This window comes from Manihot esculenta, chromosome 8 (assembly GCF_001659605.2).
Source record: "Manihot esculenta cultivar AM560-2 chromosome 8, M.esculenta_v8, whole genome shotgun sequence".
NCBI lineage: Eukaryota > Viridiplantae > Streptophyta > Magnoliopsida > Malpighiales > Euphorbiaceae > Manihot > Manihot esculenta.
The window spans coordinates 904,135-917,831 of NC_035168.2; the positions used below are offsets into that span (position 1 = coordinate 904,135).

Below are 13,697 nucleotides of genomic sequence, written 5' to 3' on the forward strand. Positions count from 1 at the left end.
TTAATGGGATTAATTTAAATCAAATTAGGAAGGTCAAAGCACACTTTGCCCTCTAGCTATGTGAAATTGCAGATGCATGATGTTTGATAGATGGCTTATCTCTGGTTTCAATATTAATAAAAAAGAAACATCAATTATTAAATATAAGGTGAGATTGGAGAAAAGAAATACAAAAAAATATGTAAGAAACTTAACATAGACGCATTGTCACATTCTATTCAAATATTCACCAACAAGCAATTTCATGAATTGCATGGAGCTGATTCTAGCCAGAATTGTAGCTTGATCAATAGCTTGCTTGACGGGAGGGCTTCATCCGTCCAGCCAACCCCCAACTCATTTCTGCAAGATTCTTAAGCTCTTTTAGCTTCACATCACTCTGAGCAATTCATCCTTTTGAATAATTTAATTAAATATGTTGAAAACTAGGTAGCTAGCTTCACAATTCCCATGAATAAATTTTAATATGATTTGGATTTCAAGTAGGCAATTCAATACTTTCCAGCCTAAATATAAAATGATATAAATTTATTATGTAATATTTTAATAATTTCATTTTATTTTTTTATTCAAATAATTTAAATTTAAAATAACAGTATTAATTTCATTTTATTTTTTTATTAATTGTATTTTATTAGATAAAATAATTTAAATTTACAATAAAAGTAAATATTCAAAATAATTTACTCAATTATTATATTAAATAATATATATGGTCAAAAAATAATATATCTGAAAATTAAACTTAATAGTTCAAATTTAGTAGTATTAAAGAAGAAAATAGTTGATAAGTAATTGAATCTATATGTACAATTAACCTCTTTCAATTAAACCTCACTTAATTTAAATTCAATTTATCTTAAATAATATCTTCCATCAAACACAAAAACAAAGTCTTATCTTTATTATATTCATTCTATCACTCAACAATTCAGACATTTATAGTATACGTATTCACAATACCATATATAAAATACTTGAGGAAGTCTTAATATTCCCCTTCTTTTTACTTTTATGTATACCATTTTAGATATGAATAGACTTTAAAAGGCATATACCCTGTAACTGGTAGCATTTTGCTAATAAACAATAATGCATATAAACTCAGGGAATATGCACTCAGATAGGGACAAATTATAGCAACAATTGGAGGGGATGTCTTCTGAAAAAGCTATATTAGACCCCTTTCCTTTTTCCTCTCGGCATGTGTTTGTAATTATTTATCCATCTTTCTCTAGCCTTTCAAAGAATTAACACAATCGGATTTCATTTACCTCTTTATAACTTGTAACACATTAACCAAAACCAGATAAAACCACATTTTCACCACTTCTTTATTTCTACACAACGCTTTTTATGTTATTACAAGCTCTCTCGCACTCCCCTTTTTTTACAGTTTCAGCTGTCGGTGGACAAGAACCTGTTGGAGATTTCGTTCTTTTTCTTTCTTTCCTTTCAGCCCTTGTTTAGTAGAATGTCTTCTATTTAATTATCATATCCACTACACATCTCAAGCTTCTTGTTCAAGAACTGAGGCAACGGTTCTAGCCCAGAACTTGAGGTGTTTTTTCATGTCAGCAGCTTCAGATACTCTTGGCAACGTTAGATTTAATAGTGGAGAATTGGGTCTTTTTATTAGCCATGCTTCTGATAAGTATGGCCTAATGATACCCTTCTCATCTTCCTGCTCCTCTCTTTCTTTGTGTTTGTCATAATCTTCAGGTGCTTTGCTGTTAATGACTTTGGTATTGTGTTTATTTTTTAGTAGTCCGAGCCTCAGCAAACCAGGGACTACAGTTATCATTCTTGGGCTTATGTGTTCTTTCTTGAATATAAATCCAAGATCCATAAACCCTTTCACTTCTTCCAGTTCTAACTCCTTCAAGCTCCTGCAGCTCATGGATTTCTGTAGTTTCATGGATGAGCATGGATTTCTGATGTTTTTGGGTCCACGTTTCACAGTTGATGGCGACGAAGAATGTGAACGAAATCTGCTTGTGGCTAGATTATTCAATCTTGTTGGCCTTTGTTTCCGATTATCAACACCCTTATCTTGTTCTTGCTCTTCTTCTTTTTCTTTGTCGTTGTTCAACTAGGCGCACAAGAAACCACTACTACTTAGAGCAAAGCGCAAAAGCCTAGTTAAAAGAAGTAGCTTGTAGCTTTTCATTACCTCGAGTGAAATCGGTGATGATGGGATTTCTTCCTCCGGAGAAGTTGCTGAAGAGAAGCTTGAAGTTGATGGCAAGTCTATAAGAGATTCAGTGATAAATGGGGTTTGTTGTTTAAGGGTTTTAGGAACTAATACTGTAGATGACTCTGACAAGAGAATAATCTGATGAAACCAAAGACGGTCCATGACTCCTAACAGACACAAGGAATAGAGATCAGCCATGGGGAGAGAGAGAGAGAGAGAGGGTACCAAGTGGAAGAAAATCTAAAGTAGTGATTGAAAATATTAAGGGGTGGGATTGTGGTGGTAGTGAAAGAAGAATAAAAGAATGTGGGAAGGCAAGTGGTGGAACCTAAATGGACAGTCACAGTGGTGGAGGAGGAGATGTGGTCATGAGTTATGGACAACTTTCTTCACAATCTAAATGTGGAGGCTATATCCTGTACCTAATCAATAATCAAGTGGTGACAAGATCGTGGGACCTATCTGAATATTATCCAATGCATGGTAAGAAGAAAGTGGCCTCTGACTCACTCTCCTCTTCTTTGACTTGTTGTCTTTTTGCCCTTCATTTTCTTTAATCCTTTTTGTCCTCGTTGTCTCATGGCATAACCAAAATTGTTTTTATAGATTCATTTATTTTTCTTTACAAGATTAGTATGAATTACTCGAACATAAATAATTCAACAACAACGCCACAAAGGTTTTAATTACTAAGATATTTTCTTGAATTTTCAATAGGATTACACATTCTGAAACTCTATTATGCAGACAAATTAGAAGTATTATCTATAAAATGTGAGAATTTTTCTCATTTCTTCCTTCTTTCTCTCACTCTCCATGCCATTGCTTTATAATTTGAGCGGCTTGTTTTTGTAGTACCTTACTTTTGAGCCTATAACTCGCGCTAATTATGATGCATAATAATAAAGATTTTCATTCTCGAATTCTTATTATTATTTTTTATCCATTTCGTTAACCGTCTTTTAATGACTAATTAAAAAGAATCAAATATGAAAACTTAAATTTTATATTATTTAAAATACGACAACTAAACTAATCATTTTAATTCATGTCCTTCAATGGTGAAAAATTCTGAATGGATTCAACGATAAGGCCAACAATATTCAATGAGAAAGAATAAAACCAGGCAGCTGGGAAGCACATAAAACAAAGTCGACACTCTGATTTTGTAACATCCCCTGTACCATCTCGCAGTATATCCCCAGCTCATTTTCTATGAAACTACAGATGTGATGTCCCCAAAAATGTGATTGTGAAAGGAGTAGCCCGCAACATCAAAATCATTACTATCTAGAACTACGCAAGATCCACTTATAATCCTTCTGTTCGAAATTCTCAATCTCTCAAAGCCACATGTTTGAGAGAAGTTATTTTTCATTTGATAAAGAGGAAGGAAATGAAATATTTGTCATTGCATTGTGAATCCCTCCCCTCATCCTCCTTCCTCTCTGCTTAACCAATATGCAGCTCTATTACTTACCATGTCCTTTGTTACTGGCCTTTTCAGCCTCCGAACCTCAACCCCAAACGAGGCTCAGGAATACTTTCATTAGAGGAGTGAAAAGAGAGAATAATAGGGAAAGGTATGCAAGGACTGGATATAACTTTCCCTTCAAAACCGGAAAAAAAAAATGACAGACCAATTAATAGAAGACCATTGGAACAGCATTCAGGCTCCACAAATTTGAGATGGGAACCTCCAACATATTGATTTAACATTGACTAGCATTCATTTACATATTCCCTAGAAAAATCAGTTCATCTGTTTCTTCTTTTGAGCAAGTACTATATACAACAATGATAAATAGTTTTGGATAATTAAAAAAAAATGTAAATGGTTGACAAGGTACTTGAAATTTATTCCTTCATGTTATCAGCCACAGCGGAAGCTTTGCAGATTGGACACAAGTTCTTCATTGATAGCCATTTCTTGATGCAGCTCACATGGTAATTGTGGCCACAAAATTCAACGAACCAACATCATCCATATCTTTGTACTCCTCCTGCCAATTGCAACATGGATTCTTAAATGAAAAAAAAAAAAAATGAAAATACAGTGACAGCCAAAATAACGAGATTCGTTAGACACAACCCAACGATAAAGGTGATGATCCAATCCACTAACAGTCAATTCTGAAACAACCAGGGGAGACTAGAAAATTTTTTTTGGAGGAGGCTGACATAGGCCTATATAATAAACTAAATAAATATAAAATAAATAAAAATAATATAAAAACTTTTCTAGACTCGGTCTACTATAGACCCAAGACACAGAGAATTGAATCTCATTACATGAGACCCATATTTAACGTATCTTAGTTTACGGTGGACCCACTTAAGAATTTTTGGAGACTAAATAAAAAAAAATCAAATTATATGAACTTATTACAATAATTTTAAAAATATTTTAAGAAACTAAAATTTTTATTGTTCACTATATTTTAAATCTTATTACTAATTTTGAGAGGGTCAAATGTAAAATAATTAAAAATTATATATAAAAATGTATATAAAAATATTTTTTTTTTGGGGGCAGTTTGGGAGGGCCAAGGCTCTCCCTTGTCCCCCCTACTTCCGCCCATGGTAACACCAGTTGAGCCATTCCATAATTAGAATCATAGTTTTAAATAACGGTGGCCCTCCCAAACTCCCCCCTACTTCCGCCCATGGTAACAACAGCTAACAACAGCCGAGCCATTCCATAATTAGAATCATAGTTTTAAATAACGGCCATTACGTTAAGTAATGCCTTTTGGAATGCCGTTATTAGTTATCCGTCGTAAAACAACAATGATCCTCTAATTTGCATGCGTAACGACCGTTACAATGGCCCCCTATTTATCGGCATAACGGCCGTTACCGACCGTTAAATAACGGCAACGATTGTTACCAATAATTAAAATTCTTTTATATCAACGGTTGTTACCAATAATTGAAATTTTTTTATACCCTTCCTCTTCTGCCCCTATTCTCAATTTCATTAATTTCTCTATTCTCAATTTCATTAGTTTTTATACTTTTCAACAATTTCAAAGGCTATATTTTTTAAGTTTTCAATTCACTTTCTCTTTTAAATTTCAATCTTTCTTGCATATTTTTCCTATAAACTTAAATTTATCATAAACTACTGTATTTCCAAACTTATTTCTTCTAAAAGGTTAATTAAATTTTATGTGCTTTAGTTTTTGGTTATTTTTTCCCTTTTTTAAAAAGATTTTTGTCAATAAAATTATTAGTTTTGAGTTCAAATTATAATTTGAGCTATTAGTTGACTCGATTTACAAAGATTATGTTGATTTTTCTTATTTTAAACTATATGATGTCTAACTTAAGTTAAATAATCTATATTTCATGTATTTATGTTTATTATGCATTTGTATATATTGTTCTGAATTAAAATCTAATTAATATCATTTCATTTATGAACTTTGCAAATTTTTTTGAAAAACTTGTGTAACCAAGGCCGTTACTACATACAAGCCTTTTTCTGTTACTCGCGACCGCAACCACGATTTAAAACTATGATTAGAATCCAACCGCCAATATATACTTGGAGAAGATTCTTACCAGGCAAATCACACAAGTTCCTTCATCCTCGCTTTGGCCTGAAGAACGATATACTGTTTCTGTCAAACACTTGGATATCAGATCTTCATCAAAACCTGTGCTGACACTCCCAATCCTTTCACCCAGTGCAAGTAGTTCCTGCTTGGTCCAATCATTCAAGAAGTTTAAGATTTCATAAAACCAGAGAGAAACAGACGTCAAATAAAATAACAATAATAACCTCATAGCTCATGTTGTCTATATCTAGCCTCATATCCCTATGCTGATCAAACAAATTTCTGGATCCATAAAAGGCTGAGCGATCCACAACCATAAAACCCTGTAGCACAATAGTAGAAAGTCCACTTAGAAGCAAATAAGCAACAAAGAATCAGATAATGATGCCTTAAAGATGCGGGAGATCATTGAACAGACAAAAAAATGCAATAATCAGCATCTTAAGTAATCTATCATGCAATTATGGAAGAAACTGCAGTCATTTAGAAAAAGAGAAGTTATGGCATATCATTCCATCTCATACCCTTCTCTCAAAATGTACTAAAGCAAAATCATTTAGGAATTATACCTCAGATGAAAATCGATCATGAAGACTTGGCTCATTGGGCAGCGATCTGTATCTCTCATAAGAATTCCTTGATCTCCCATTCCTATCACTATTACGCCAAGCTGCAGTTGATAATAGCCTTGGTTGTCTGGATGAGAAATTTTCGGCAACCAATGGCATCCCATCATCAGAAGGTGCCATATGCCCCAACGGCAAACTGCTGGAGGAAGCCCTGAAAGTTGGGCTAGGTCTCTGAGAATAGCTACTGCGAATGCCTCTGGCAGAATGTGCTGAGGCACTATGGAAACTTTGAGGAACAACAGGGTTTCTACTTGAAATGAAATCATGGTGATATCCCCTAACATCTGCAGAAGCATTAGGTATGCTGCTTCCAACAAGGAAGTGGTTTGTCTCATGAGTATAACCATTAGCATCTGTGGCAGAGAGGCAAATTAGAAATATTGGAATTCAAATGTTGCATGAAAAATTATATGTACATTACTAACCCGAAACTAGCATCCTTCCAGAAGCAGTAGATGTTCTGGTATGGCACCAGTTATGTGTCATAGCGCTAGAACTTTGACTTGAGAAATCCACTGAGCTGGAATGGTCAAAAGTAGGCCTGTGCAATCGGTCGGTTCGGTTCGGAACCGAACCGAACCGAAAAAACCGAAAACCGAAATGTTAAAATTTTAAAAACCGAAAAAACCGATTATGATGATATAACCGAACCGAACCGATTTATCGGTTCGGTTCGGTTCGGTTCGGTTCAAACCGAAATCTGCAATTTTTTTTAAAAATTTATCGGTTCGATTCGGTTCGATTCAAACTCCACCGACTTTCACACCGAACAGAGCCGCATCGAAATCGAAATCCAAGAGGAACGTCTCAAACAGAAAAGATCCACCGCACCAAAACATCCATAGAACCCAGAATCCAGATCGTCCAGCTAAGCAACAAAAAAGCATAACCAGGAGGTGATTGAGGAAGAGCCCATGGCAAACACTGGCCGAAGGGAGATGAACCACCGGACGCATCGACGACTCCCTGTGAATCCACCGTCAACAACATGCAAAGCCCTCCCAGCAAAACAAAAGCATGTTCTCACAACCCCAGTAACAGGATCATCACCATATCGAAGAAACAACCCTCAAGCTAGCAAAATCGGCGACCTGGAAATGAAGCCAAAACAAGACCATATACAAACCCATAACTGCCGACAATTAGAAGCGATGAGGGAGACCACCGTCAAACTCCAATAAAAAATATACAAAAATATACATCTCGACCGAGAGAACTGCCCTTTAGGTAGGAAATCGGTTATTTCGGTTTGATCGGTTATTTAACACGTTTAAACCGAACCGAACCGAAAACCGAATAATTTTAAATATACTAACCGAACCAAACCGATCATTTCGATTAACCGAACCGAAAAACCGAAATTATTCGGTTCGGTTCGATTTTTCGGTTTAAACCGAAATCTGCACAGGCCTAGTCAAAAGGGTGACCTGCATGATAGGAATTATGGGAAGAATTGTTAGATAAATGGGTCCTAGACAGGTTGATTTCTATATCAAGTGCAGGCCTGCTTCTAACATTCCTGATAGAACTCTCAGGCCCAATTGAGAGATTGCCTCGATGGCCAGGGGTCATAGTAATGCATTCCCAGACCATATATTGAGGATCTAAATTTGGTTTCTCCAGCCGCAACTCGGAAGGCACAGAGGGATCCGATGAACTTCCAGCACCATAAAACCTGCTTGTACTGCCCCCTTCACATGAAGAGGGGACTCCAGGGCTTTTTCACTTGTGGGGCCCCCTTCCATTGCCCATTGTAAGATAAAAAAGGTCACCCTCAACGCCATTAATCGTCTGTCCGTCATAATTGGAAGACGAAGCATGTGCACGATTTTCTGGAACTGCACAAAAGGTTCCCACTGTTGATGAATGCAGAAAAGGATCATGAGATGGGCCTGCAGCATCTGGCTGATAATATGACACTTCAGCACTGTGGCTTGAGGAAATAAATGCATTTGACATTGGTGCAGGGTTCCGTTGAGACGCAAAATGCACTCCATCAAGAGGCATGCTTTCAGCATGCTAAAAGAAAGCACCATTCTCTGCAGGACCTACCCTGGCTGCATGAACTAGAGTATTAGATGTCGAACTCTTATGAAAGCTATGCAGATCTAGCTACAACCTCAAGAAAGCTAGATAATGCCCTTTTTAGCTTTAATGCACCCCAAAATAGCTCCTAGTTTCACAAGTTCAATTCTTGTGCATCAAATGTTTTCCCCCTACCGCTGAAAAAATGACTTGTAAAGCTTAGCAAAATGACAGAATTGATGAAGCTTGCACAACCTTAAAAGTACTGATATCACAATAAATATAGACCACAGTGTCACAAAGCAAACCAAGTCATGTCTGGCCATATATGATAAGTTACAATGCAAACTATCAAGAGGATCTGGACCATTTCATGGCATTTTCATCGAGAATATTTTCCCTAAAAATAATAATTTGCAAAATTTTAAATTAGCAATACTCAAATTTGCATAAGGTTGCTCTATATGCATATTCTTAAATTTGGCACAGACCTAACTCACCCCAAAAACTAGCTCAAGGGGAGGATTGCCTATGACCCATATAAGGGGCACATTACCCCCTTTCCACAACTGATGTGGGATTCAACACACCCCCTCACGCCCATTACTGGTGCGTGACATATTCATGGGAGGCCCAACATCGGATGGGGAGGCTCTGATACCATGTCAAAAGGGGTAATGTGCCCCTTATATGAGGCATAGGCAATCATCCTCCTAGAGCTAGCTTTTGGGGTGAGTTAGGCCTGGCCCAAATTTAACATGGTATCAGAGCCTCCTCATCCGATGTTGGGCCTCCCATGAATATATCTCGCACCAGTAAAATTCTGGACGTAAGGGGGTGTGTTGAATCCCACATCAGTTGTGGAAAGGGGTAATGTGCCCCTTATATGGGTCATAGGCAATCCTCCCCTTGAGCTAGCTTTTGGGTGAGTTAGGTCTGGCCCATATAAGGGGCACATTACCCCTTTCAACAACTGATGTGGGATTCAACACATATTATTCCAATTCTGATCCTGTTCGCCCTCGAACATTTGGGATGTGCTGAATAAATGCCTATGGCCCATAACAATATTCCTTCGAACTTGAATTATGTCAAATCAAGGAGAAACCCAAAATCTGTATCAAGAAAAAGTATCTCAATTTGCAAAAATAATGGCATAAATTTTTCTAAATAAGAAAACAAAACAATCCCCTCTTTGTGAAGTATGCTTATACATTATGTTCAAATTTGCAAGAGCTATGTTTATCATCACAAATTTTCTAACAAAATGCCAAATGAACTAGTTTCAAGCATGTGATTGTGCATATGTTTTTGTGGCAATTATATTTATTTGTGGTCTTAATATATATATTATATATATATATATATGTTAATATTAATAATTCAAACAAATGTTTACCACTTACCATTAACCATTCAAATTAGAGTACACTGAATTTTTTTTAAGCCTTGAATCTTAGGAGGTCAAGACACCAAAATTGTAAATCAACATGCCCTTACTTTCACAAATGAAACAACGCTATCAACGGCAACATCCTATTAGAATGCTAGGACATGATGCAGTGGAAAACAATAAAGGCGGCTCCCCAAACTGAGGATAATTGACCGTGAGTAGATAGAGACATCTGTATAGCCAAAATGAGAAGTAAGAAGATTGGATTATTTTGATCCTATCATCTCCAAGCACTGACTGAACTAAGAAGTATTAGACTAGGAGATTCATAAGAAATAACAACCAAGAAAAAAAATCTCTCTCCTGGAGAAATAATGGATCCAACTCCGGTATAAGCAGAGATAAATGGTCATATATCTTACAAGCAGTGGGAAAATATGTTGGTACCTACTGCACAAGTCAATTGTCTTAAATCATCACTAGCACTGCAAGATGTAATCTCACCTACCATGTTACCGCATCAAATGCTATTAGACAGGAAGCCTCTCCTAGAAAGCCAAATGTGAGATATAGAGCTAAAGAAATTACTAAAACGTTCCTATAAACTATTACCAATCTCCTTCTTAGCCACCAACTTTTTGAGGACCAATATAATAATCACTGCAAAAAAAAACATGTAAAATTAACAGGAAACTGTCTTGCAACATATTGCGAAATGAAAGAGAAGTTGGAGACATGCTAAAAACTTGCAGGCATGAAAAAAAATCCGTACCAGTCAAGCAATAGGAAGAGATCCCAGATTCATAATTTTAACTAACTGAAGAAGCTGATATATTACTCGCAGAAGTTATTTGGGAGAAAACTGTTTGTTGATTTTTGATAGATTTATACATCTTCAAAATACCAGGAAAATCATAATTCTAAATCATAATGACAGCAGAAATAGGAAGAAATGCAGTTGTGAACTATCAAGTGAAAGGTGATAGTCCCAAAGATATCTAAGGAACACGTGGTTATTTAAAGTTAAACAGAAACACTGTAATACATGCATGTTTGCCTTTTCAAGGTACAGTAGGCATAAAGTAAAAGTATATTAAACAAAGGGAAAAAAATAGTGAAATTTCTAGAGTGAAAAAATGGAAACTAAAACCCCCAAGTGCTTCCTCACTAATTGTAGGAAAAAGATAATTCTAATTCTAAAATAACTTATCATCAACATTCAACAAATGCCTAAAGACTCAAAAGGACATGAGAAGGAAGAAATAATAGGGTAAGGACAAGAGATAGAGAAACTAACTTTCTTAGTTTTTGAAAGCAAAATCTTTCACTTCTTTTGGTAAACAATATTATCTTCAACATTTGAGTAACTGCCTATGAGTTTGTTTTACTTCAATCACCACTTCTTCTTGCAATTCCAATCAGTAGTTAAAATAAAATAAAACAAAAATCCTTAAAAGGGTTTAATTCCAAATACAAATTGTAAAAACCTTAAAACTACATATGAATAGTTATTGCCTAAGATTAGCTGAATAATTTAGACTTAAATTTGCGTCTTACCTGTGTAACTTCATACATTTTGTAAGTTAACTGCACCATGAAAAATGAAGTAAAAATAAAAGTTCTAACAGCCAGCCAGGAACTGCAGTATTGAGCTGATGTAGAATTTACAACCACAGTGTCCTAGTTTACCACTAAAAGTTGTAAGTGCAGTAATTTTTACAACAACTAAGTCTTAGTCTCAGACTGGTTGAGGCCAGCCATATGGATCCTTTTTCACTTTTCAGCTTTTTTTGAAGCTAATTTTAATACCCAAAAATTGTAAATATTTTTATATTATTTCCATCCACGTCATTTGTGATTTTATTCTTCATTGCAAACTCGGTTATCAATAGCTCTACCATAAAATAGATGAATTTAAAAAGAAGTTTCGCTACAAGATCCAAATTGGTTGTATAAATGGGAAGAATGATGGAGAAAGACACCTAAAAGAGGCATAAATAGTATAGAAAATCTTTAAAAGACAACGGCCAAACCAAGAAAAGCTTAAGCAGCCATTTTATTGACCGCATGGTAGTTCCTAATTCTATATTCCTACTTGAAGTTGCTTGTCCAAGATAACTGTAAATTTCCACATTAAGATGAAATCTTCCCCTAATTATAATGAAAAGTTTCTCTAAAAACTAGAATATACATGATTATAATAAGACAGTGTCGATTGTTACTATTGAAGTCTTTTATGATACAAAATCAAGGGTTGTATGTGTACCCCTAGAAAAGCATATGCAATAATCTGCATAAAACAAGCTTCCACAGTTCATATACATGTTTATAGATATTCCTGAAGATGAGTAAAAAAGAAGATGTCTAAGACACAAGGGGACACTCCCTAATGCCCAAGTCTCATAATTGTTCTTTAGTTTACAGCAGCAAAAACAAGCCTTGCCAGCAGCATAGTTAATTAATATGCAATCAGCACTCCAGTCAAGACACTCCATCTAGGAAGTGAAATTATGATCATTCGGACTTTTGGTTTCAGTCGTGAGACATTAGGTACAAGTTTCCCCTCCAAGTTCAAGACCTATGTAAACCTGAAGCCATCAGGCCTTGAACTTCAGCTATATAGGCATTAGCATCTCCATGCTTTTAATTATTGTTTTCCCCTATGATCAAGCTTACTGCCACCTAATGCTCTGCAACCAATGTGTAATCACAAAATTTCTGGAGGTAACTAATGCATATCGCAGCACTCACAGCAATCCCAAAATTATGCCACCATCCATCACCAGATAAACCCAGTCGGTACAACATTAAGGGCACACCATTTTGATTATTCCCACAAGATAATTTTAGGATATCACATCTCATGATAGATCAAAATGCAGGCTGCAGATTATCTAGGTGACATCCGCTGAGCACACAGACATTAACGAATCCAACCTGAATTACTACTTCACAACTTCTGACCGAAACATATAAAGTTGACTACCACTCCAACAGAACTTCTGAAAATCAACCTTCATCCCCCCACACTGCACACCAAAAGGATCACATAGCAGGATTATAATTAGCCTCTTCATATTAATGCCACTTCCTAGATTTCCAATGATAATCTGTAGGACATTTTTTGCATCATTAATCATAATAGAAAACAAATAAGTCCATCAATCATGATCCTCAACTATAATTGTACAAATTTGCTTTTTATGGCAATAAACATAAGGCTTCCCACTGCGGAATTAGATTATCCAATAGCAAAAATGATGTTCAAAGTAATAAGAATAAGTAATGCTTGAAAGTGGAATTGGAAATCTTCAATACCATATACTTTGCTCTCCCCGAAAGAGACAACTTATATAACTGCAAAACAGCAGACTGAGCTACTCTATTTTGAAGAGAACACATGGTTTAACCAATAACCACAATGCGCCTGCAACACCATTTTCAATTCAGCATATTTGGAAAGAAAAAAGCATTAACTTGATATTCAACACCAAGTGACGAAGGTAAATATATCGGGCCAATTATATACCACATATAACCTAAAATGAGGAAAAAAAACCATCAGAATTTGGGAATGAAGACTTGAAATATAGATGATGTGTGGCAATACATTTTCAGAAATGTAGGAGTAAACTATGACGAGAATATAACCTTGAGTTAGCTGTTATGGCCCACTTGGCCAACAGCTACAAAGCTACTAGGGATAACATATGCAAGTTGATATTTGAATTGTCAGAGAAAGGGGATAAAAGAAAGAGAATTTAATAGAGAACATGCATCATCAAGACTTCTTACCTACAAACATGGACTTGACATCTATTCATCCTTCAGTTCAAAATCAACAATGTGACCAACAGTAAACACCATCAGATCAGAAGTGAGAACTAAAC

The 13,697-nt window shown here is 35.7% G+C and overlaps 1 protein-coding gene and 1 pseudogene across 1 annotated transcript; both read right to left on the reverse strand.

Annotated features, from left to right (window-relative positions):
- Window positions 1-1,272: 1,272 nt before the first annotated feature.
- LOC110620766 lies at window positions 1,273-2,594 on the reverse strand. The gene is made up of 2 exons (XM_021764616.2): window positions 2,174-2,594; window positions 1,273-2,092 (listed from the first exon to the last, which is right to left on the reverse strand). Exons 1-2 carry the CDS (start codon window positions 2,393-2,395, stop codon window positions 1,511-1,513), a joined length of 804 nt encoding a protein of 267 aa, XP_021620308.1. The 5' UTR covers window positions 2,396-2,594; the 3' UTR covers window positions 1,273-1,510.
- A 1,293-nt stretch (window positions 2,595-3,887) lies between these two features.
- LOC122724357 lies at window positions 3,888-13,697 on the reverse strand (annotated as a pseudogene).

Excerpts from the sequence above, each read along its gene's own strand:
- LOC110620766 (XM_021764616.2), bottom strand. The coding sequence starts at position 2,395 with ATGGCTGATCTCTATTCCTTGTGTCTGTTAGGAGTCATGGACCGTCTT. Across the intron at positions 2,093-2,173 it reads CATCACCGATTTCACTCGAG|TTGAACAACGACAAAGAAAA; the intron begins GTAATGAAAAGC and ends TTGTGCGCCTAG.